This window comes from Festucalex cinctus, chromosome 4 (assembly GCF_051991245.1).
Source record: "Festucalex cinctus isolate MCC-2025b chromosome 4, RoL_Fcin_1.0, whole genome shotgun sequence".
NCBI lineage: Eukaryota > Metazoa > Chordata > Actinopteri > Syngnathiformes > Syngnathidae > Festucalex > Festucalex cinctus.
In genome coordinates, this window is record NC_135414.1 from 25124311 (window position 1) to 25146787 (window position 22477).

At 37.7% G+C, this 22477-nt stretch overlaps 1 protein-coding gene across 4 annotated transcripts in view; it reads right to left on the reverse strand.

Moving 5' to 3' along the window:
- Window positions 1–22477, reverse strand: part of mdga1 (MAM domain containing glycosylphosphatidylinositol anchor 1) — a 176479-nt gene that overhangs the window by 46146 nt on the left and 107856 nt on the right. For all 4 annotated transcript variants that reach the window (XM_077519860.1, XM_077519861.1, XM_077519859.1 and 1 more), the window contains 5 exons: window positions 17449–17645; window positions 16072–16204; window positions 5779–6048; window positions 2387–2716; window positions 859–1158 (listed from right to left, as the gene is read on the reverse strand). In XM_077519860.1, the coding sequence (XP_077375986.1) occupies window positions 859–1158; window positions 2387–2716; window positions 5779–6048; window positions 16072–16204; window positions 17449–17645 (1230 nt within the window). The remainder of the gene's footprint in view (window positions 1–858; window positions 1159–2386; window positions 2717–5778; window positions 6049–16071; window positions 16205–17448; window positions 17646–22477) is intronic.

Genomic DNA, 22477 nt, shown 5'->3' on the forward strand with positions numbered 1-22477 from the left:
CCTTCAAAACGTTATACTGCAATCGAAGAAAAGCTTCCTATGCTGTGAAAGTACACTGAATGCACCGTTTTGCTCGTGTAGCATTAGCAAGAAGCAAGTGCGTAGCGTATGTGATTCTACTGTCCCTAAGAATTCTTTAAGCTGTTTTTAATGACACTCCAGTTGGTGTTACTTGCAAAACTAAACACACAGCAATAATTATTTTAATATTTAAAATACAAAACATGCTTCGTTTTTAAAACATTGGTAGCCTGACGCTAATGCTAAAGTGAATGGAGGATCCCATTCAAATGCTAAAGGGTAGTTAGCATCCACTTCGGGAGTGTTTTTTTCTTTAAAATAACGAATATTCACGCACAAATGCTGTGGGAACACATACCCACCGATAAGATAACACGATAGGGACCTATTCATCCCAATCTATGAAAAATTTGTTATTTTAATAGAATGCAATTGTATTATATATGCCATTGAATCATCATCGATCATTTTGAAAATAATCGGCAGATTAATCTGTAATTAGCATTATTTTTTCTGCTAAAAAATGGTTTCGGCATCAGCCTGCATAACAGTCGGGCCCTACTTGGTATCAGTTACTACTTGACAAGTATATGGAGATGGGTACATGCGTCTGGAACGATGTAAGCAAAAAGATACACATGCACATTTGGTTTCCTCGCTTTTTGTTCAAAGAGCTTTATAAATAAATTTGAGTTGAGTTGAGATATCTTTATCTTAGAACCGAAAGTTTCCCAGGGCTCAAGAAGTTCAACAGGCAAGGTGGCACATGTTCTCCTGTTATGGAGCTAAAAAAAAAAAGTGTATTTCTTCGGTGAAAATATTCACTTTAAAACTCACATTGCACATTGAGCTGGACCTGCGCCTCTCGCCGTTTGATGTTGAGTCCGTTGTAAGGAGCAGTCTGACAGCGGTAAGCCCCCATCATGTCGCGGCTTACGTTTCTCAGCCTCAAGCGGCCATCGGGCGTCTCCACCACAGCCTTCCCAGATGGCATCAGCAGGTCCTTTTCTGTGCGGGACCATAGGATTGGCGGACGTGGTTTGCCATCCATCACTAAGCACACCAGCTCCGCCGTCCCGCCTTCTCGTGCAATAACCGACTGACCTCCTGGAGGCACCGTCAGCATTGGGGGAGATACTAGGAAGATGGAACATACATTAACAGAAACAAGATATCATAGTAGCCTAGGACTTAGTATGCAAGGCAGGTACGATGGTGAGGATGTTTGAGAGGGTAAGAGGTGAGCGTTGATATAAAAACCACAGATGGTGTCTGACAGTTAAACTTGAAAACAGAGGCAGATGGCGGATAAAAAGGTACAAAAGAAACCGACGTTAACAAGGCAAATTTTATTGAACAATCACAACGCTTTAATGCAACATGGGAACCGTGAAAAGCAATGGCCGCTCAGTGTGGAGCGCTAACATTCTGGCTAATTACACAAGTAGATACTTGTTGGCATTAATGAATGCAAAACTAGTAAAATGGGACATAAAATGTGCCAAAAGGAAAGCAAAAGTATGGTTGAAGATATATTACAATTCATGTACTCATTCACAGTCATTTTTTTTTTAAACCCTCAGTTTAGTTCAAACCTGAAGTTCGGCACGTGTGGGTTCAAATGTTATTTACATACTTTTTTTTGTTTTGTTTTTAATTTTCCTTTTATTCTGTTTTTCTCCCAGGATTTCCTCCTCCCTTTTACCATTGTTTAACTCATTCACTCCCAGGCATTGTTACAGAAGCAATCCCGTTTGCTCCCGGCTGTCTTACTGAATTTTGACTGATTTTGCAAGGCCCACAGAATATTGTGTTCAATTGCTATAAAAGCATGGTTTTTCTAGATGGCCCTGGTTGATCTCCTTTGCTCTGCTGCCACCTGATGGCCGTTTGTGTAATAGCTACCATTTCTGCAACAGTTCTTTGCAGCTGAGAGGCTGCATCAAAGCTTTCTGTATGCTCTAGCATAAAAAAAACAAAAAACAAAACAAAACAAAAAACGTATAAATACGTCTTTGGGACCCTTAAAACATAAAAAATACGTATTTACACGTTATTGGGATTAAATGAGTTAATGTGGAACAACATACATGTATGTTTCTCACTATTTTCAACATATTTTTTGGGTTAGTAAAAAATAAATAAAATAAAAATAAAATAAATAATTGGGGGGAAAGAAAATTCCAAGTTAGCTGATGTCAACTTACAGTAACTTTTAGTACATTACAGAAGGCAAAAGTTTGAGAGAAGAAATTACCTGACATTACGACGTTTTGCCTTTTTACTGACAGACGCTTTGAAAGTCGTGCAAATATGTGACACAGACGGATATGTGGGAAAAAAAAGACAAAAAGAAAGATCTTACCACTGTTCTGGGAGATGTTGACATCCACTCTGAGCTCCGGCACGCTGCTGCCCGGGAAATTTGCCACGCAACTATAGGTCGCCAAGTCTCGGAATTTCATGTCCACGATCTCCAAGCTGCTGGTGCCCGGAGCCATATCGGGGTCACTGCGCAGCAAGATCAGACTGTCCGAGTTGAAGACCAGCGCGCCGTTCTTGTACCAGGTGTAGTTGACCTTGTCCTGAGGGGTGGCGTCGACATGGCACGACAGCTTGAGGTCTCGACCCATCTGGATGGTTTCGCTGTCCTTGTTGGAATCCGGAGTAATCTGGAAGGTCAGGTTGCTCATAGCTGGGTCGACAAGAGGGGAGGGCCGGTTAACTGGAAGCTGATTCAGTCGCAAAACGTTGTGGGGAAAATATTGAAAATGTCACATTTCTCACAACATAAAAGAAAACGCAATTTCATTTTAATTTTGTGTCCCATCGCTTACAACTTGTGTCTTATTTATTTATGCATTTATTTAACGAATATTTGGGTTCAAGAAGTAGAACTGTATGGATGCCACTGGCTCCGTGTTTGTACTATTTTAATCAATGGTAGCGATTTTTGTAAGATATTAAATCAGCGATATAACAGATTTTTTGGGTTGTGTTGCATTGATGTGAGTGTGCAATAGTATATAAATATACAAATTGGGGTCTGGAAACTCAATCAAGATGGGTTTTTTTTTGTTTTTGTTTTTCCTGAAAAGTTGTCATTTTGATAGTATGAGGATTCCGCACAGTGACGATAAAAATGTGTGGGTCCGTAATAACAAAAAACCCCCAAAACAAAACAAAAAAACATTTAACAATGTTAAAAAAATATCAACACAATAAGTTATGACTTTGATGGATGAACGAAAACTTGATTTTAAAAATAAATACACAAGTACTGTATAATTGATCGAAATTCAAGTATAATTTAAATTACTTTACTCCGCAATTACTAAATTAGCATCATCGTCATAAAAAAGATTATTAATACTAATTTTGAGTTGTTTGAGTTGAATTTATACGTTTGCATATTTTTTTTTTAATTTTCAAAGTAACTAATTTAATAAATTTTGTTTCATCCAAAAGCAACTTGCATGATTATAGTGTTTCAAAAAATTTAATTTGTCTTAATATTTTTTTTTACGTTTAAACATTTTCTTCTTTTGTCCAAATCAATAAATGATCAACCTAATTGTGATTTCAATGATTACCAAAAATAATTGTGATTAATAATTTTTTTCATAATCGAGCAGCCCTACAAGTATGAATTAAAAAAAAAAAAAAAGGAATAGGAAGGAAGGAAGGCTGTAGAGGCGAAAGAAGAATGTGGGACAAATGGTTTGAGGCATACGGATGATGCAAAATGACTCAAAGCGGCAAAAAGAGAAGAAAAAAGGTTATTAAAGGCGGAAGCGTGAGAGGGGAAGAAGGAAAACGTGGGACATAAAAGGAGCCTTGCACAGAATAAAACAGAAAGTCGCAACGAGTGAGGAACAAAATCAAGGACAAAGAGTAACTCTCGCAGTGTCACATTTAATTTTCACTTTCAAAAGCTACACATTCCCCACAAGATTTCAACTCTGAATACAAAACAGTTGCGCGCTTCCCTCCTTAAAGGGACGGAAAGGCAGCGAACAGTTTAGGCGAGTTTGATTTCAACATCTTTCAAGCCTGCTCAGAGATGCCGGGTACGTTCATTCACACATGACCATATGTTTTACATGCATCGCTGTCTGGAGACAATCCAGCAGACTAATATGCATGAATGCTCAATATACTGGATGTGTGCGTACACCGTTCTTACCCCAGTTCACGCTCAAGCGCACGCACGCACGCTTAATGTGTGTGTGTCTCATTTGCTGCCTCGTCACCTGTGTTGGTGCGATGATGCGTTCAGGCCCATTAGGTTTACAGGAGAAAGCCATCCAGCATACATTGTCTACGGTGTTAGCTAACGGGCGAGACTCTCGCTAATTGCTTCCAGTCCGCTCCCACTAATTGGAGTGAATAAAGATGATTAAAGGGACTAAAAATAGCTGCAGGGGAGAAGCGACGGAAGGCTTCTGGATCAACAGTGGGGAGGGTTGAACAAAAGAGGAATACTTAAGCCTCCCAATTTGACACGATTCACACCAGTTTTCCATAATGAGGGCTCAACTACTTGCATTAAAAATACACATTCAAATGTATATGGATGCTTTGTTCGACGTTAGATATTCAACACGGGTGGCCTCGTTTTTTTTTAAATCACTATTAAAAAAAAATGAAAAAAAACTTCACTGTTGTGGGCAGTGCTTCTTCATAAAATAAATAAATAAAGACTACCATTGCAACCTACGCAATACGACCGACCTAGTGTGCACTGTGCAGTTTCATGATTAAATTTACAATATTACACATAAGTCATACTATCATGAGTAAAAGTTAAAGCGTAAGAGTAAAAAATATTATGACAAATGTGACGCATAAAATCATCATGTCATCAGGATATACACAATTGAAAAAAAAAAAAATTGAGTTTTGAATTGATGCTGTGACCCCTAAAAGGCAATTATTTCATTGAAAGAAAAATAATAAACACAATGATTCCAAGAAGTTATTTGCACCACAGCATTCCCCATTGAAATGAATGAAAACTTCTTCTTCTTTTTTTTAAAATAAGAAAAAAAAAAAAAAAAAAAAAAAAAAAAAGAGTACGCTGTAATATGGTTCTCTATAAAAAAAATAGTTACATTACAACATAATTAAATAGAATGTAAAGAATTAAACAGCCTGTGCATCATGATTAATTCAGTGCAGCTCCTTCTGGTATGCGTAACCATGCCACAAGGGGTCAGTAAAGTACAGGCATGTAGACATAAATGAAGAAGAGTTTCAGAACTACTCAGCAAGCTGCAGTACAATTAGTCAGTTGTTGCAGCTGATAAAGAATAGATGCTTATGAGGATTGTTATACTGTCTGTCTACATTTGTTACTGCACCGTTTGTGCTATTTGTTAGCCCATCTATAGCATGTCCCCATTATGTATTAGCGTTAAGCTAGCGGTCATTACAGCAAAGTTTTTCTTCTTTTACATTATTTTCCTTATCCTTACACAACATGGAATTCTCTTTATTTTATGTTTAGACAATAAACTGGGAGAGCCATTATACAGCTTGAGGCCTTTTTTTTTTTTTTTGTGAAGAACTGTTCACAACTTCTGCTTGTTGTAGATTGAGTTAGGTTGAATTCACTGCCCCTAAGCAGTGGCTGGATGAAGGCTGCAGTTTGCAAATTGGTTATTTATTCACTTGTTGACCGGGATTTTATGTTGAACCTGCACAGCACTTTGACTGAGGTAAACAAATATGAATGCAAATCATTTGAATACTTACTCCTGACGACGACGTTGATGTTCTTACGGGCGGGGTTGCCCACATTGTTGACTGCCGTGCAGTTGTAGAAGCCCGCGTCGGTCGGCGTGACGGCCCTCAGAGTCAGCTGGGCACCCCGAACCTTGGCGTTGAGGGGAAGGGGTCCCGGGTAACGCGACCAAATGACAGTGGGCGCCGGGAAACCTGCGGTCACTTCGCATGTGATGACCACGTCCTGCCCGGGGTCGGCCACCACCGTGTCGTTGACGGACAGCCGGATCATCGGCGGGGCTGGGAAGTGACGCAAGCTGTTAGTTTGGACTTTCACTTCATATCAAATAAATGATTTGATGATGAAACTTGAAGAAATTAAAATCCAAATGAGGGTACCTTCAAATACTTCGCTATGTGAAATAGGGGTGTGAATTGCCTAGTACCTGACGATTCGATTCGTATCACGATTCACAGGTCACGATTCGATACCGATTAATCCCGATACGAATTTATAAGTCGATTGTTGAGATTTTTTTCATTCAAATTTAGAAAATACTAATCAGTAAGCTTGTCGAGTTCAAGATTTATATGAAAATGTATTATTTATTTATCTGAAATTTCAGTCTTATAGAGGTTGTAATCTGTTTCATGTTTGAACAGCATTAAAATAAAATATTAAGGCTTAATGTTCCGTTCATATAACATTCTTCCATGCTCAAGGTGTGAAAACTTAAAAAAAAAAAATCAAAAAAAAAATCGATTCTGCCGATTATTGAATCGATTCGAGAATCGCGCGATGTAGTATCGCGATATATCGCCGAAACGATTTTTTATTTTTTTTAACACCCCTAATGTGAAAGGTGTTTCTTACTGTGATTACATTATGGTTGCAACATTAGAATTGATTTATCTCTATATTGCTTCGATTTTAGGTGAAAATGCTGTTAGGCAACTCCAGTCTCGCTCGGGTTTAATGAATGATTGTTGGCCTCCACAGTCTTTAGAATAAGGAAAACTCAAGTCATGCCACACTACAGGAGACATCCGACAATATGGCCTTTGCGGATCGAAAGTGGCAAATAAAGGGCTCAAATTTGGTCTAATGGTCGATATGTATATCTGATGGTCGATATTGAGAAGATGCTACAATGCTTACAAAGCCATATTGGTGCTGACAGAAGGAGAATACGGCATGGATTGAAAGCAGATTTCAGGTTTTTATCAAACCGAGAGAAATTTAATCCTCCTCAAAGAACTGAAGCCATCCATTCCACTAATAGTTTTTTTTTCTTTTTAATAGATCCATTCAACCAATCATTTTGAAATGACGGCTAAATTAAAACAAGTGCACATCACACAAAGGCCGAAAGAAAAAGGCTGCACGTCAAAACAAAATGCAAAGAACAAAAAGCCTTAACATGGATGACAAGTGTGTAAGAAAACAAACACACACACAAATGGTGTTATCTCTTTAGCTACATTTCTTAGCGTGCTGACGACTTCAGTGGTCGAGCTTCCATTGCACAGCTCTGTCTGGTCCTGTTCCGTCCCAGCAAAAACGCTTGAAATATAAAAAGCTGTTGGTCCCAAACAGGGGCTACACACCAACCCCATAATGATATCGGGAAAAAGTCAGGTTGATTTCCATTTCTGCAGTTCTAGCACCCTCTTGTAGCTAGTTTTTTTTAGTCCAATTTAATTTTTATTATGGATGTTTTGGCCCTTCTATGTTTAAAATCTACACTAATTGTCAGATGAAGGGGAACGTAATATGCCTTTGAACCGAGTCAATATGTGGAGGAACTCAATGTGTGCGTTCATTAACAAGTAAGCACCTCGATAGGTGTTATTAGAGATTGTAGGTGCATTGAAGTTATTCATTGCTTGATTGATTGATTTTTTTTATGTACAAAAGCACAATATTGTGTTGTTTTTTTGTTTTTTGTTTTTTTAGTATGAGCTCATTTTTTTACAATGTTGTGACCTTTTTTAAATTTCGCCAAACTCCCCACAACATCGTGATACTTATCGTATCATGACCTTCATATCGTGATAATATCGTATCGTGATGTTTGGATATCGCTACATCCCTACTCATATTTTTAAGGGAGTTAGGATTTGATACCAGTCAGTAGTACTGTATTTTCCTTATTTATGTTTATTGTATTCACAGAAAAAATGATTTAATGTGCCCAATATTATTACATTGGGTTTTGTTTATACAAAAGACTCATCACTGGAACCTTTGTTGATCAACATTTATGGCACACAGAGGCCGTTAAAGAGTTGGAGGATGCCCAGAGGGATACATTGCATTCATCTTAATTATGCATTTTAGACACAAAACTTATGGGACTGTTGTTTTGTGTACCAGCATCGTGTAGTTTGACCTTTAGGAAATTGCAAGCCTTTGCCGCTTAAGTCACATTCAAGACTGCAGAAGCAAAAAAAAAAAAAGAAAAAAAAAAGAAAGAAATTCATCGGCAGCTTTCAAGCTTCGACCTTAAAACGTCCCAGTCAAAAGTAAACAAAAAGCATGGCTGACGGCCCATGATAAGCTTCCATTTGCTTTGTTTGTGAATTGATAATTTGACTTTCAGCAGCAGTCCGGACAACAAACAAAATCTATTTGGCAGAAGAACCTTTCACTTACACCAGCTACTATCTGTATATACAGTATGTATACAGTACACGCTAATATAATTTCCATGCAAAACAGAGTGGCTTGAGTCAAAATATGTGCTACAGTATGAATAGATTACATTTTACTTTCTCCTGTCTGAGGTCAAAAATGCATAACTAGCTTGTTTTCAATATAGCCTACAGTACCGCCCAAGCATGCCTGTTACTTAAGAATATTGTTTTTTACTGGGGATAGGCCGATTATCGGCCAGGCTGATTATGGCCAAATATCGGCATCTGCCTTTTTACGAATCTGAAGGCTGATAAAGCTGGCGTCTCACTGAATGCTTGTGAACGTAACAAATTTAGGTTTTTCATCAGGATTTGTAAGATGTTCACAGACCGATTTTACTTTCAAACAAATTCAGACAATATTGAAACCTTTACGTAAACCCCAAATTAGCTACATTCGCATGTATTTGTGAGATACAGGGAACTTTTCATTTATGGATTTATTCAAATATCAACATTATAAAAAATGATGTTGACACTGAGAACACTTTATTTTTAAAACTTAAAATTTAAAATTAAGAAATTATGTTGAAATTTTGGGAAACTTTATCTACATCGAAAACTTTCAGGAACTATTTACTGGCTTAGTTTTTAATTTAGCTTAACACATGCTGATGATCCTGGAAGCTCTCTGCAGATTTTGTTATAATTTTTAAACAAAGCCAATTCTTTATTTGTTTAAATTAAAAAATATATATATATATTTTAATTTTGACGCTAATATTTTCCCTTTCACTGCAAATGAATATCAGCTTGAAATGTCGGTTATCCGTCTCCTTTACTAATAATTGATATCGGCCTTAGAAAAACATCGGTCTATCACTATTTTCTACACATATTTTTACGGCACATCACAATTATTTCTCCTAAAGCAGGACACGTCTGGAAAATTGCTAAAACACACACGCACTGTCGAGCACACAGCATTTTACAGCTTTTGGCCAAATTTGAGCAGACATATTTCTCCAATAAATACGAAGGGCAGGAGAGTTTATTCAGCCACTCATTGATTAGTGCAACTCCTTCTCCGCTATACCATCCCCGGCCGGGGACAAGTGTGTTATAAATATGATTCAATCGATGGCTGGTAAATCCTATTGTATGAGTACTGTGAAAACTGAACACCGATGGGCAATCAAGAGGACTGAAAAACGTCTAGTAGGACATTGTTCGGCATTAAGGTAATTGAGTGAAGGAATTGCTAAGCACTGGAACGAATCTGGTAATGCTTTTTGTCCCACAGTAGGGAGTCATTGTCAAGGACCCGCATTTCGCACTTGTGCTCACAGAAAATGAGATTATATGATACGACGTATTGGGTAAACCTCTCCTTATACATGCCGTATTCGAGGGCTGTCACACCTGGAGTTCATTTCATTTCATCGGGATTAGTTGCTCGTGTTTGGAAAGATTATCTGCGATCCCTGGTTCAATTTGTGTTCATTTGTGTAAAATGAGTTATGAAAATATGTCACAACAAATAAAGTGATACTGAATGTAAACAGAAAGAAGGCTAGCTGTACAGACTAGTGATGTAACGATAAGTGCAAGATTGTGATATCGCGATATTAAAACTGCCACAATATCGTCGTTGTCATGTTCACGATATTTAAATGCAACACATCTGTTTAAAAAAAGTAAGGTTGATTTCCATTTCTGCAGTTCTAGCACCCTCTGGTGGCTAGCTTTTTTAGTGAAATTTAATTTTCATTAGGGATGTTTTAGCCCTTCTATGCTGAAAATCTACACTAATTGTCAGATGTAGGGATAAAGTCAATATGTGGAGAAACTCAACTAACAATTAACAACATAATATAAAAAAATAAAATAAAATTAAATAAAACTAATAATAATAATGTATCGTTGCAGTTGAGTATAAAAGCACAATATTGTGCTTTTTTTTTAAGTATAAGCTCATTTTTCTTTTTCTTTTTTTACAATATTGTGACCTTTTTTAAATATCACCAACGCCCCCACAATATCGTGATAATTATCGTATTGTGAGCTTCATATCGTGATAATATCGTATCGTGACGTTTGGATATCGTTACATCCCTAGTACAGACTAGCAAGTGTGAAGCAATCAAAACAAACAAAAATGGAGCAAACCTGGTGTTTTTGTTTTTAAATTTCAATAATTACCGAGTACGTCCAGCAGACTACAACGCACCAGCAAATAGCCGAGTTCACTTTAAATGACTCAAGCACATTATCCTCAACCGATATCACACGACTAATCAAAACAAGGTAGCAAATCTTCAGCATGGATGCAGGTGCGAACTGCAAACCAAAGACGTGCGCGTTGAGTCAACAGCTCAATCTGCCGACACACATCCTGTAGTTTTGTCATTATAATGATTTTAGAGTGCGGTGGCAGGAGAACAGCAACACCTCACGTTGTCTGTTAGTTGCTGAAGTTATCGCTAATGTTGTGCTAGCAGGCGCACACTACATAGAAAAATACAAATAGGAGTCGCCGACAGAGTTTCTGAACGCAATAATCTGCAGGCAGTCACAGACGGAGGTCGGATGGCAAACGCATCGCATGAAAACCGTGCTACAGAGCATCTACAACTGTACTGGAACAATTCATTATGTCTGTACCAGTGTGTGTTCAGACTTGTCTATCAACACCAATGCTAAGTTCCATTCAAATGGACCAAAGGGCGCATTCATATTCTTTTCAATGATACAAGAATTCACTTTTGGCAAGACTAGTGTGTCCAGTTTATCTATCCTTACAATGAGTTATGTAGCCCAACAGCAGGTTTACATGGGAAGGGAGAAGGGATGCATTAACATGTCGTTTAAACATCAAAGAGTGCAGTGTAACAAATTGTACTCCAGTTGAACTCCATTTTGGGCTCCTAGTCACCTTCCAGTTATAATTGTGCCGATTTTGAAGCAGTTTTTTCCCCCATAAGAAATAACAGAAATAGAAATTTGGTCAAATTGTTACCATACTTAAAACTAGGGCTGGGTTTAAAAAAAATATATAAAAAAATAAAAAATTTGAATAATCAATATCAAAACAATTTTCCTTTTCAAGATCAATATCGATTAATACAACCATGAATCGATTATTTTAAATCTCTTTTTACCCATAATTCATAAGAAAATAGAATTTTAAAAGCCAATTAATTTTATCTTAATGTTTTTTTTTTTATTTACTGTTTACATGAATTTAAAAGTATGTTCCTACATTTATGAAAGACCTGACTTATTGCACTTTAATAAGACAGTTCAGAATATTTTAATTTATATTTACAATTATTGAATTTGAATTATGATTTTTTTTTCCATCTCATTCTTGCTGATGTCAATATTTGTGTCACAATTAAGAGATTCTAACTCATGTTACTTTCATTAAAAAAATTATTTAACCAGTTACTGCCTCCACAAAATTTTATTTGAAATTTAATGTTTGTGGAGTTTTTTATCATGTCCTAGATATTTAAGAAGAATTAATGTTTCATATTTAATAGCATAACCTTATTGTTTCGTTATTAGAATAGTGCACAAATATGTTAACATTCATATCTTAACTTCATTGAAGACTAGCATTCCTAAAAGCCTTAATTAAGATTGAACTGTCTCACAAATTTTGGACTGATCCATCCAAATGTCAGGAACCGTAAATATTGACGAGTATTTGTATATATTTTTTAATTTGACCTGGTACAGTATATGAAAATAAGCTATACAATATCGGAATCCACTGGAACACGATATAGCCAGTCATAACTGTCGTAAACAATCAGAAATCCCATTGCACAATGTCAGCTTGTGGACCATACATCCCGATGACATCAGCAGTTTGCTTCCCAATAAACACTCCATCACATAAATGGTCACTGCGTGCTCATTGGCCAAACCAAGCATTGTCACTTCAAAATAGAAAAGATGAAAAATAAGGTGTGTTATGTGTAGAAAAGCAAATATGTGAGCGAAGAGATAAGTGAATCAAGGAGGGGAAGTGAGGATTTGAGAATTATAGCTTCAATTTCCTCGGGATGTGTGCGGGTGATGGCGACGGCGGGATCAGCCGCCGCTCGTCCCCAAACTAATGGGATTTGTGTGCAGCGCCGCACTTTACAAGCAGGTAACAAATGTCGCCATCCTCAACACGCGTTCTCCTTTTCTCCACTCTCCATTTCCCCTCTGTCACGTTGTCAGCGATTTACATAGTTGTTCTCACGCACGACAGGCTCTTCAGTCTCATATTCTTGTCCTCACTTGCCACAATATTAGGTACACGTGCACATTATGATAACATCCAATAGCAGGGCAACATAAAACAAGCCTGCGTTTCGAAGATAACCACGCTCAGGGTTTATTGACACGGTCAGAGTGATATCCATTTAACAGGGCCAGATAAAAGCATTTACCATAGCGATAAAGCAAAGTGAATTACTTATAATGTTGCCACTAAAAACAAACCAGGTGGATTTTAAAGAGGCAACTACCACCACTGTTATTTTTACTATTGACAATTATGCAAAAGGTTATTGTAAAAGTGTGTCAGTGGCTTTTCTGCACTTCCACTGCACCCCTGCTAAATTTTTAAATAGTTTCTTAACACTTCACGCAGGGAACCGTACTCAGCAACTTAGATTAGTATTCAAACTGGCCCCAAAATGACCTCTGTGAAATCACATGGCGTCTCCTAGCCAATCAGCACGGACATGTAATGATAATATTTAAACATTTATGGGGGCGTCCGTAGCTCAGTCCACAGGGACTTGGCATTGTGACAGCAGGGTTGAAGGTCCAAATACCCCTGAGGGTTAAAAAAAAAATAAAAAAATAAAATGGGGGGAAATTGAGACTGGAGAAGCTTCCATAAGACTGTTGATGTACTTTTAAACCAACCTAATATTTTGCTCTATTACTTATTCCAATCTTGTTCTCACAACTTCTGCCTAGCACAACATGGCCTTCCTTCCCCCATCGATGCCCCTGCGGTCCTATGACGGAGGAAGAGGATTTGGCAGCTGCCATCAGTAAGTGGTAGGGCTGGGATTATGATCCCAAAATCAATCAATGCCCTTGTCCCAACACAGTGGTGGCGTGACCCAGTTGGGGGCAATCTAATCTACGCGGTGATTGGCGCCACAAGGACGCACGCAAGCAAAGTGGGGAATAATAAAATCTGAATATTACACAGGATGAAAACAACTGTGTTCGTCTAACACGATCTGTTTCTCTGTTTGTGAATGTACCTGAAAGCCTCTGTTTACTTTGGTTACTGTCTCTTGTCATCCTTTTCGATTTTTTGTTTTGTTTTGTTTTTATTATGAGGTTGGGATTTTAACATGCCATTTCAAATCAGTCTGATAAGGGACTGCTATAATGTGTAATGTTGCTAGATATGCTGGAATTCATTACCCTATTTTACTACATTTGTCACTTTATAGGCCATTAATGTCTCCTGGGTGCTGAGACTCGTTTTATTTTAAATATAAGATATAACGGGTATATATTGTGTATAAACTAAGTCTTGAGGGGGGGAGAAAAAAATATATAATTTAAAAGATGTATTTTAAAAAATGAGCACAAATTTACAGTGTGTGCACTTTAGCACAATTTCAGGTTAGAGTAAAAATTTAATCAGTTCTCTTCATTTTACTGCATTGCAGTCATTGAAAATAATGTTGACTCTCATTTAACTATTTCATATCTTACAAAACTACACGCATACAAGAACTTTTGATAATACACACAAATACATGCACACAGAGCAGTGAATTTCCGATCACTCTGAAGTTGTGAGGTTCAGACAGACGAGATTGTTTTGGCAATTCAGTCCGCTTTTGCAGCAACATCAAGCTTTGTGTTTGCGTGTGTGCGTGTTCATGCATGTGTGTGTATGTGAGAGAGAGAGAGAGAGAGAGAGAGAGAGAGAGAGAGAGAGAGAGAGAGAGAGAGAGAGAGAGAGAGTACAAAGCAGGTGGACAAATACATGTCCGAACATCTTCCCTTAATGAGAAAAATACCTATTGCATAATCTTAATTTATGTCAGGTCAGCCAATAATCATTTATTAACCTGATTCTGCTTCTTTATCTGTATCTGCTTTTTCAGTCTTCTTTTTTTCTTTTCTTTGTGTTTTTATTTTTAATTTTGTGACCCCAATCTCTTTTATAGTCTACATATTCACTCCTTTTTAAAGGAGAGCCCAAATTATTATCTTCCCATTAAAAACCCAATTCAAGAGGACTCATGCAAAACCTCCAGCAAAGGCGTCCATTAAGATACTATGACTCTTTTACAAGGTCATTTTGCATCTTAAACGGTAGTGTTTCTTATTACTAATAACGGCTAAGAATGACAACATTCAGGACTAAATAACTTAAGAAAATCTAGTGGCGGTACACAATATGTTCCATGAGACTGGTTGACTTTTGAGTTGTTCACTATTTAAAAAATAAAATAAAAATCCCAACTGAAATAATGTGAAGTTAATTTACTTGTTCCAAACTCACAACAAGGACGGTTCAGACATTCTTAACTGTCACTTAACTCATTCACTGCCAGTCATTATAGAAAATTTTTACATTTCCAATACTCACGTGATATTCCATTCAATAATTATATATAAACCGAATCTACCAAATAACAGAATAGACTCCCTACTTTTTGTCCCGTCCCGTTCTTTTATAATTGACAGCAGAAAAATGTAGGTTTGCCAAAATACAGCCATTTCTCCCATGGACTCTGAAACTGTGTTTATTTCCTATAAAATGGGGCAATGATGTCATCTACCGGTGGTTGGGCATTAGTAACGTTGTTTCCAAGTTTGATATTTACAGTGGAGCATGCTCAGATTCGCCCCCATTTAGCACCGCTCTAAAAAATACAATTGACAAGTATACTTGTCAAAGGCAGTGAATGAGTTAAGTTTAAAAGAAAGTGCAGTAGCTATAGCTAGCTAGCTATAGAAAGTTAGCTAGCTAGCTAGCGATTAGATAGATAGATAGATAGATAGATAGATAGATAGATAGATAGATAGATAGATAGATAGATAGATAGATAGATAGATAGATAGATAGATAGATAGATAGATAGTTTGCACTCTCGACAGCAAGCTTTCCTTTAGCCGTTTCACTATGCACTATGCAAATAAGTACCGGTAAATGGTCTTGAAATGTTCACGTTGATAAACTCATATGGTTGATATCAGAAACAAAGAGATATAAAAAGCAGAGAATAGCACACAAAAACAATAAGACAGCTTCAAGAATAAAAAAAAATAAAAGAAGAAAAGTAGGGCTTCCCCTCGCAGTGTATCAGTTTGACCATGACGAGTCTGACAGAGCTGTCAATGGCAATGTTGTTGCCGGGCGGCGGTGTGGAGATGGATAGAACGTTTCGGACTGAATTGGAGATAACAGGCAACGTGACGACTGAATTGCAGCTGACGGCCCTGTGATGCCTTTTCAACAAGACGGCTTGACAATTGGGTGCACCGGGAGGCGGGCGAGAGGAGAGACGGAGCAAATTTGAGGGGCGAGTGAAAAGGCAGAAGAACAAACACAGAATGAGGATAGAGAGGAGTAGGAGGTTCGAAAATACAGATGTAATTGGTCAACACAGCGTGTTTTTGCTCCATGTGTTTTTTACTTACACGTGCTGTTTGTGAGCCTGAAGGTGACTGACTTGTCTTCAATGTTACACACATTACGAACCGAGACCTGGCAGGTATAATCGGCAAAATCCTTTGTTCTCAGGTTTTTCAGCTTCAGGACCTTGGTCTCACCCTAAAGTGTAAAACAACAAACATGTTTTGATGCTGACGCTGGACATGACCTAATGGAAAAAAAAAAAGAAAAATCTGTTGTGGTTGAATTTTGTTTTTTCCAAAAGCATATTGAAATCTTGCTTGAAAGATCTCTTCCATTTCTTACGAACCATACAAACGCATGCCCCAATTATTTCCACACACAAGATTGCCACTGCGATGGCTGATCTGTGTTCTCTCCACTATGTTCCCTACTGTTTCAGTACCCGCTGTGTTTGTTCGATATCATATAAGCGTTGACTGCAGATGCTGGGCTAATCAATTCTTAGCCAGTCTTGACGAGTACCGTACTCTGCTGCCAGGACAATTGAACTCCAGGGAATCTGCTTTGTGGTCGACTGATCCTCTCAGAAATGTAGTAAAAAAGGAGCTGTCGTGCTTTGTCCTTTCAGACCGGGAGATCAGGCCTGAAGACTTTTCTTTTGTTTACTGCAACTTACTGATCAGTAACTGATTGTGTGGCTTACTTGTAGTAGGTTACTGCTGTTTCAACAAAAATCCAGCACATTTGGTGAGCAAAGAGATGTGCTGGTTAGTCGTTTGTAGGCGTGTGAATTGCCTAGTACCTGACGATTCGATTCGTATCGCGATTCACAGGTCACGATTCGATTCGATACCGATTAATCCCGATACGAATGGTCACGATTCGATACCGATTAATCCCGATACGAATTTATAAGTCGATTGTTGCGATTTTTTTCCATTCAAATTTAGAAAATACTATCAGTAAATTTGTACATGTACACTGTAAGATTTGTATGAATATATTTATCTAAAACTTGAGGCTTATAACCGTGAGCCACTGTACACAAACAGTTTGCAATCTGTTTCACATTTGAGCAGCATTAAAATAAAAATATTAAGGCTTAATGTGCCGTTCATATAACATTCTTCCATGCTCAAGGTGTGAATCCTAAAAAAAAAAAAAAAAAAAAAAAAAAAAAAAAAAAAAAAAAAAAAAAAAAAAAAAAATCGATTCTGCCGATTATTGAATCGATTCGAGAATCGCGCGATGTAGTATCGCGATATATCGCCGAATCGATTTTTTTTTTAACACCCCTAGTCGTTTGTGACTCGGTTGGGTCATTTGTTAGACTAGGAGTGTGTCATGTGATGTGTTTGTTTTGTTAGTCTGCAAGGAAGTTGTTTGATTACTCATCGTTTCACTGGTTGATCTACTTTGGTTGATGGACCGCTCAGTACCTGAGTGTAAAGTGGCTCGTAGATGTCCACACCGTTGTCTTTGCTTTGTTCGATGAGTGTGTTCGCACGCTTCCAGATGAAGCGAGCGGGCGGGTTGGAGTTGACAGTGCAGCGAAGGAACACAGTCTTCTCTTGGTAGTAACTGCCACGGACGTCACTGATGGTCTGGTGAACAGTCAGAACTGGTGTGTCCAAGTCTGAAAAATATGATAGAAAATAAGACATCGCCACTTATCGCCTAGGGCAGGCGTGTCCAAACTTTTTCATTTGAGGGCCACATACAAAAAATCGGAAGGACACAAGGGCCACAAAATGTAATGAAGAGAAATTGTGTTTAGTAATAAAAATTGTACAAATAATTTATTTGTGCTTTGGCATATTTAGAAAAATGCTACAGTATATAAACCAATTTATTTGTAATATGGCAGTGGGGTTATCATAGTTTTGTAATGTTTCCTTTTAGTTTTTATTTAGTTTTGAGCTTTGTTTTTTTTAATTTAGTTAGTTTTAATTAATTTTCAGGGTGGTTCTGTTAGTTTTTTTTAAATTAGTTTTAGTTCTTTAATAAATGGTTAGTTTTAGTTTAGTTAGTTTCAGTATTAGTTTTAGTTTTTTGTTTTTTTTATGTGTATTACTTGTGTATTTATTTTGTTTGTTTTATTTTAGTTTTGTAAACATAAAATGTAGTTTCAGTTACTTTTTTTTAAAAGCATCTTCGTTTTTATTTTATTTTGTTAACGAAATTGTTTTTTTGAATTTTCGCTTTTTTGTTAGTTTTAGTTAACTAAAAGTAAACTTTAATAGCACCTGTGTTTTTCGACACCCTCCCTTCTTACTTTGACCATTTCCAAACATTTTGTTTTTATTTTATTTGAACTGAGTCAAATGCCATTTTTAGCATATGTCTCGGGCCACTAAAAAGTGGACGGCGGGCCGCAAATGGCCCCCGAGCCGTAGTTTGGACACCCCTGGCCTAGAGCAATATATTGAAGTAATATTTGCCATTTTGCCATCTGTTACTTTGACTTTCTTTGACTATCTTCTGACAATTTGCCTTGCTTCCATGTTGATATCCTCAATGCTAGTGTCATCTATCTCCCATGGTGGATGCGATTTCACTTGCTGTCACAAGCATGGAGGTTGCCCTCCCCTCGCTATCTGCCATTTCTCCAAAATTCACTGTCACTTCCACTTCTCATCAGCATCCGTCCTTCCCTACCCGCTCCTCTCACTCCATGAGGACGCTTTCGCAGCAAGTTATGTGCATTTAATGCAGCCAAATTGAAATAATATGCTCGTCAAACACGATGAAAACACATGCATGGGGCATTCCTCACACTTTGACGCATTCTATCTCATAGGAATGGGCTGACTTTTCCTTGTCGCTGCTGCCGTGTTCCTTGACTCCATCATGTGAGCGTGGCAAAGTAACAAGGCAAGTACTGTACATGTATTGGACTGATTGCATTCTTAATCTGACATATTGAAGAGGAACAATGTGTAGATTAAGCCAGCTAGATCCTGTGTGGCTGCTGGAAAGGGCAACGTTGTCACGAATGGGTTGTGTTACACACGCAAATCTGGTTTCAATGCCCCTTGGTTGCTGTAGATCACCAGAACAGATGGCACATAAACACAAGAGTAATTAAAAGATGAGCGATAAATAATTGTAGCTAGTTAAAAACAATGACGGCAGCATGTAGATGAAGGCATTATGAACATTTATAAAGACACTATTTTTGTTTTAGGATGAATAAAAAAACAAATGGAGATACAGGCTTCTTGATAATAATATGTTTGATGTGACATCACTAGTCTAAACCTGACATTCTGATTAATATTACATTTGTGGAATATGCAGCAAAATCAAAGTCGTTTTTATCCATCTCGGTAGGGGGGCATATTGCCACTTGCTGTCGACTTAAGATGACATCACAGTTGCTCAGGGCTCAGGCAACGACCAATCAAACTCACCTGTTTTCGGAAGCAGAGCTGTGATTGGTTGTTACCCGAGACTTGAGCAACTGTGATGTCATTTTCACTGGACAGAAAGTGGTAAAATGGCTGCCACCTAATATTAATGAAAACTGCTGGATTTTGCTACTTAACTCATATTCTACTAATATAATATTAACCAGAATACTGTATTTTTAGACTAATGGGCCTGCATAGAACTTATTATTGTCAAGAATTTTGGGGTGGTTGACTTCCTCTTTAAGTTGGACAAAAACAACAGAAATGTTTGTATTCATTCAAAAATCTCAATCTAAAAAAAAAACTTTTGCCAAAAGGAAAAAAAAAAGAATCAAAATTTGGCTTCCCTCTTTCTTCCGCTAAGCAGGAAAGCAGTGAGGATCTGCTTCACTCCCATAACACAACAAGTTAAGTCAAGTCAAGTCATCTTTATTTATATAGCGCTTTCAAACAGCCTTAGCTGTCACAAGGTTTCACCATACAAAATATGACAGTTTGGCAGACAAAATATGAGTATACGCACACTACAAATCCAACAGGAAAGGATAGAGTACTCGTAAACTACAAAAATGGCTGAAAATGATGCAATTCTAAATTTTGGCTGATGGGATATTGAACAGCCAATCAGACTGTTCCATACTGTGTTACTCCTCCTGATTGGCTGACAATTGTGGCACATTTGTAACACTTGGTCATACATCGCAATTGTGAGGCAGTGTATTGTATGCATTTTTGTATGCACAAAACACCATATTTCCCCTTATATTTATGAAAAAAATAAATAAATAATTTTTGCAAATTGCTTTGGGTCAAAGCCAGATAACCCTGTTCTTCTGATATTCAACCCAAATTGCAATAGACTCCGTAGGTCAAAAATCTGTGACAGAGTTTCATTGCAACAAAAATAAATACGGTTTTGATGATACGGTTGAAAACTGAACTTAACATTACATATAGCTTTCAAGCCAAATGTAACGTACCATTGCCCAAAACTGGCACGTAGTGCTGCTCAGATATTATAACGATCACCCAGTATAGCAGAATCTCCTCCAGCAAATTCAACCAAAAAGTTCAAATTCAAGCAAAACCTGAGCATGGTGTACTGCGAGTGACCCGGCTAAGCTGCTTACTCTAATACATCTCTCATGCTAAAGTTGCGCTCGATCTGTTTGGCTGAGATTTTGCTCAACGCTCTCTGAAGTGTTCACCTGTTTTCCCTCGCTTTCATCTCAGCGCGGACGCCCTCGTTCCGATAACGACAACACGCCGCTCGCGACAAAAGGCCCAGCAGGAGGCGACACAGCGAGGCGGCGCCGGGCACTGTTAGATGGCGATGCCAGCAAACGGGCCTTCAAAAGCTGGGCGCTTATCAAAGGTATCTGCATGCCTCGTCTTGGCACTGCCAATGCGTGACTGTGTGCGAAGGAGATCTGGCAAAAGAGTCATGATGAACACATTCAACTTTGTTTACTCGATTTTGGGGATTGTGTTCAGGCTGACGAGATTTGTATCCTTGCCTGGTAGATGATTTGCAGTGTCGCGGTAGACCTGAATATCTAATGCAAGTTTGTGTGTCTGTGTGACAGAAGGGAGAAGAGTGCTGTCATTCTGTCCAAGGAAGATTGACACATACACAAACAAGTAGAGACAGTGGATTCTCAAGGAAATGACTTTATGGTCACTAAGGATCATGTTATTTGATCGATTGAGGAAATAAACGTGTCTAGTATGTCTTGACTTCAGACTATATTCTTGAGCAGTTACGCCATGATTTTGAATATAAAAACACGTGTTGCCAGGAAGACTTAAAGCAACACTGAGGAACTTTCAGTTTACGTTGATAATGGCAATATTGTTATGTCTGAATGAAGACCACATTTCCTATGAGGACAAGAGCATTGCGTCGTTTTTTTGGGGGGGGGGGTTCGCTCACGCCAGCGAGTGAAATCCGGGCCAATGTTGATCTTTGACTGTCTTTTTATCCGGGTAGCTTCCCTTTTCCTTTTTTGTCTCAGAAAACTTTTCAGTTTTTTTTGCAGCTTCTGCCTGGAAAGCAGTAATCATGCGTTGACATTCAAATTGACTTTCGTCTTTGTAACGAATGGGGATAAGGGGGAAGTGACTATGCCATGAAACATTCAGCACATCTGTATTTTTTTTTTGTGTGTGTGGTAGTGTTCGTGCCATCATCCTCAAAGTTGCTTAGTGCCATTAAAAATGAAACAGACCAATTCAGGAAATGGTAAAGGTATAATTCAACTAGTTATAAGTTGATGTTTCATCAGAAGAGTTATGAAAATATTTTATTAAGGTTGAAAAGTTCTTTAGTGCTACTTTAACTCATTTGCTCCCAAAAACGTATAAATATGTTCTATTTTAAATGTTTTAAGTGTCCCAAAGACGTATGTATAAGTTTTTTTTTTTTTATGTTTTTTTTTTTTTATGTTTTTTTTTTTTTATGCTAGAACACTGCAGAGAACGGTTGAACCGTTCTCAACCATTTGTTCAAACCGTTGAAGAAATGGTAGTTATTACAAAAACGAACAGCAGGTAGCAGAGCAAAAGAGATCAACCAGGGCCATGTTGAAAAAAGCTCATTTACCCACAGTTCTAAACAGATTTGTGAATAATGATTAAATTTAGCTATATTCTAATGTGGATTGCTACAAAACGGAAACAGATATATACTTTTTTTTCCTGATGAAAGAAGAGACACTAATCCTTCTTTTGGTAAGTTCCATGTTTTTATTGCAAGAGAACACGATATTCTGTGGGCCTTGCAAAATCAGTCAAAATACAGTAAAACAGCCAGTGAAAATGGCTGGGAGCTTAGTGGTACAATGGTAAAGAAAAACCTTTAGTAACATATTTTACTCAACAGTAATCGTAGGTTTCATATTTTTGACCTAAAAGCAATAAATACAGCCCCTATTGTTAAATGAATATGAATATCTCTCTGACTGTCAATCAAAACTGAACATAATTATCTCTGTTATCGAGGACAATAATCCAACATTTCTTTGTTTAGTTTTACATGACAAGTACACTGAGCAAG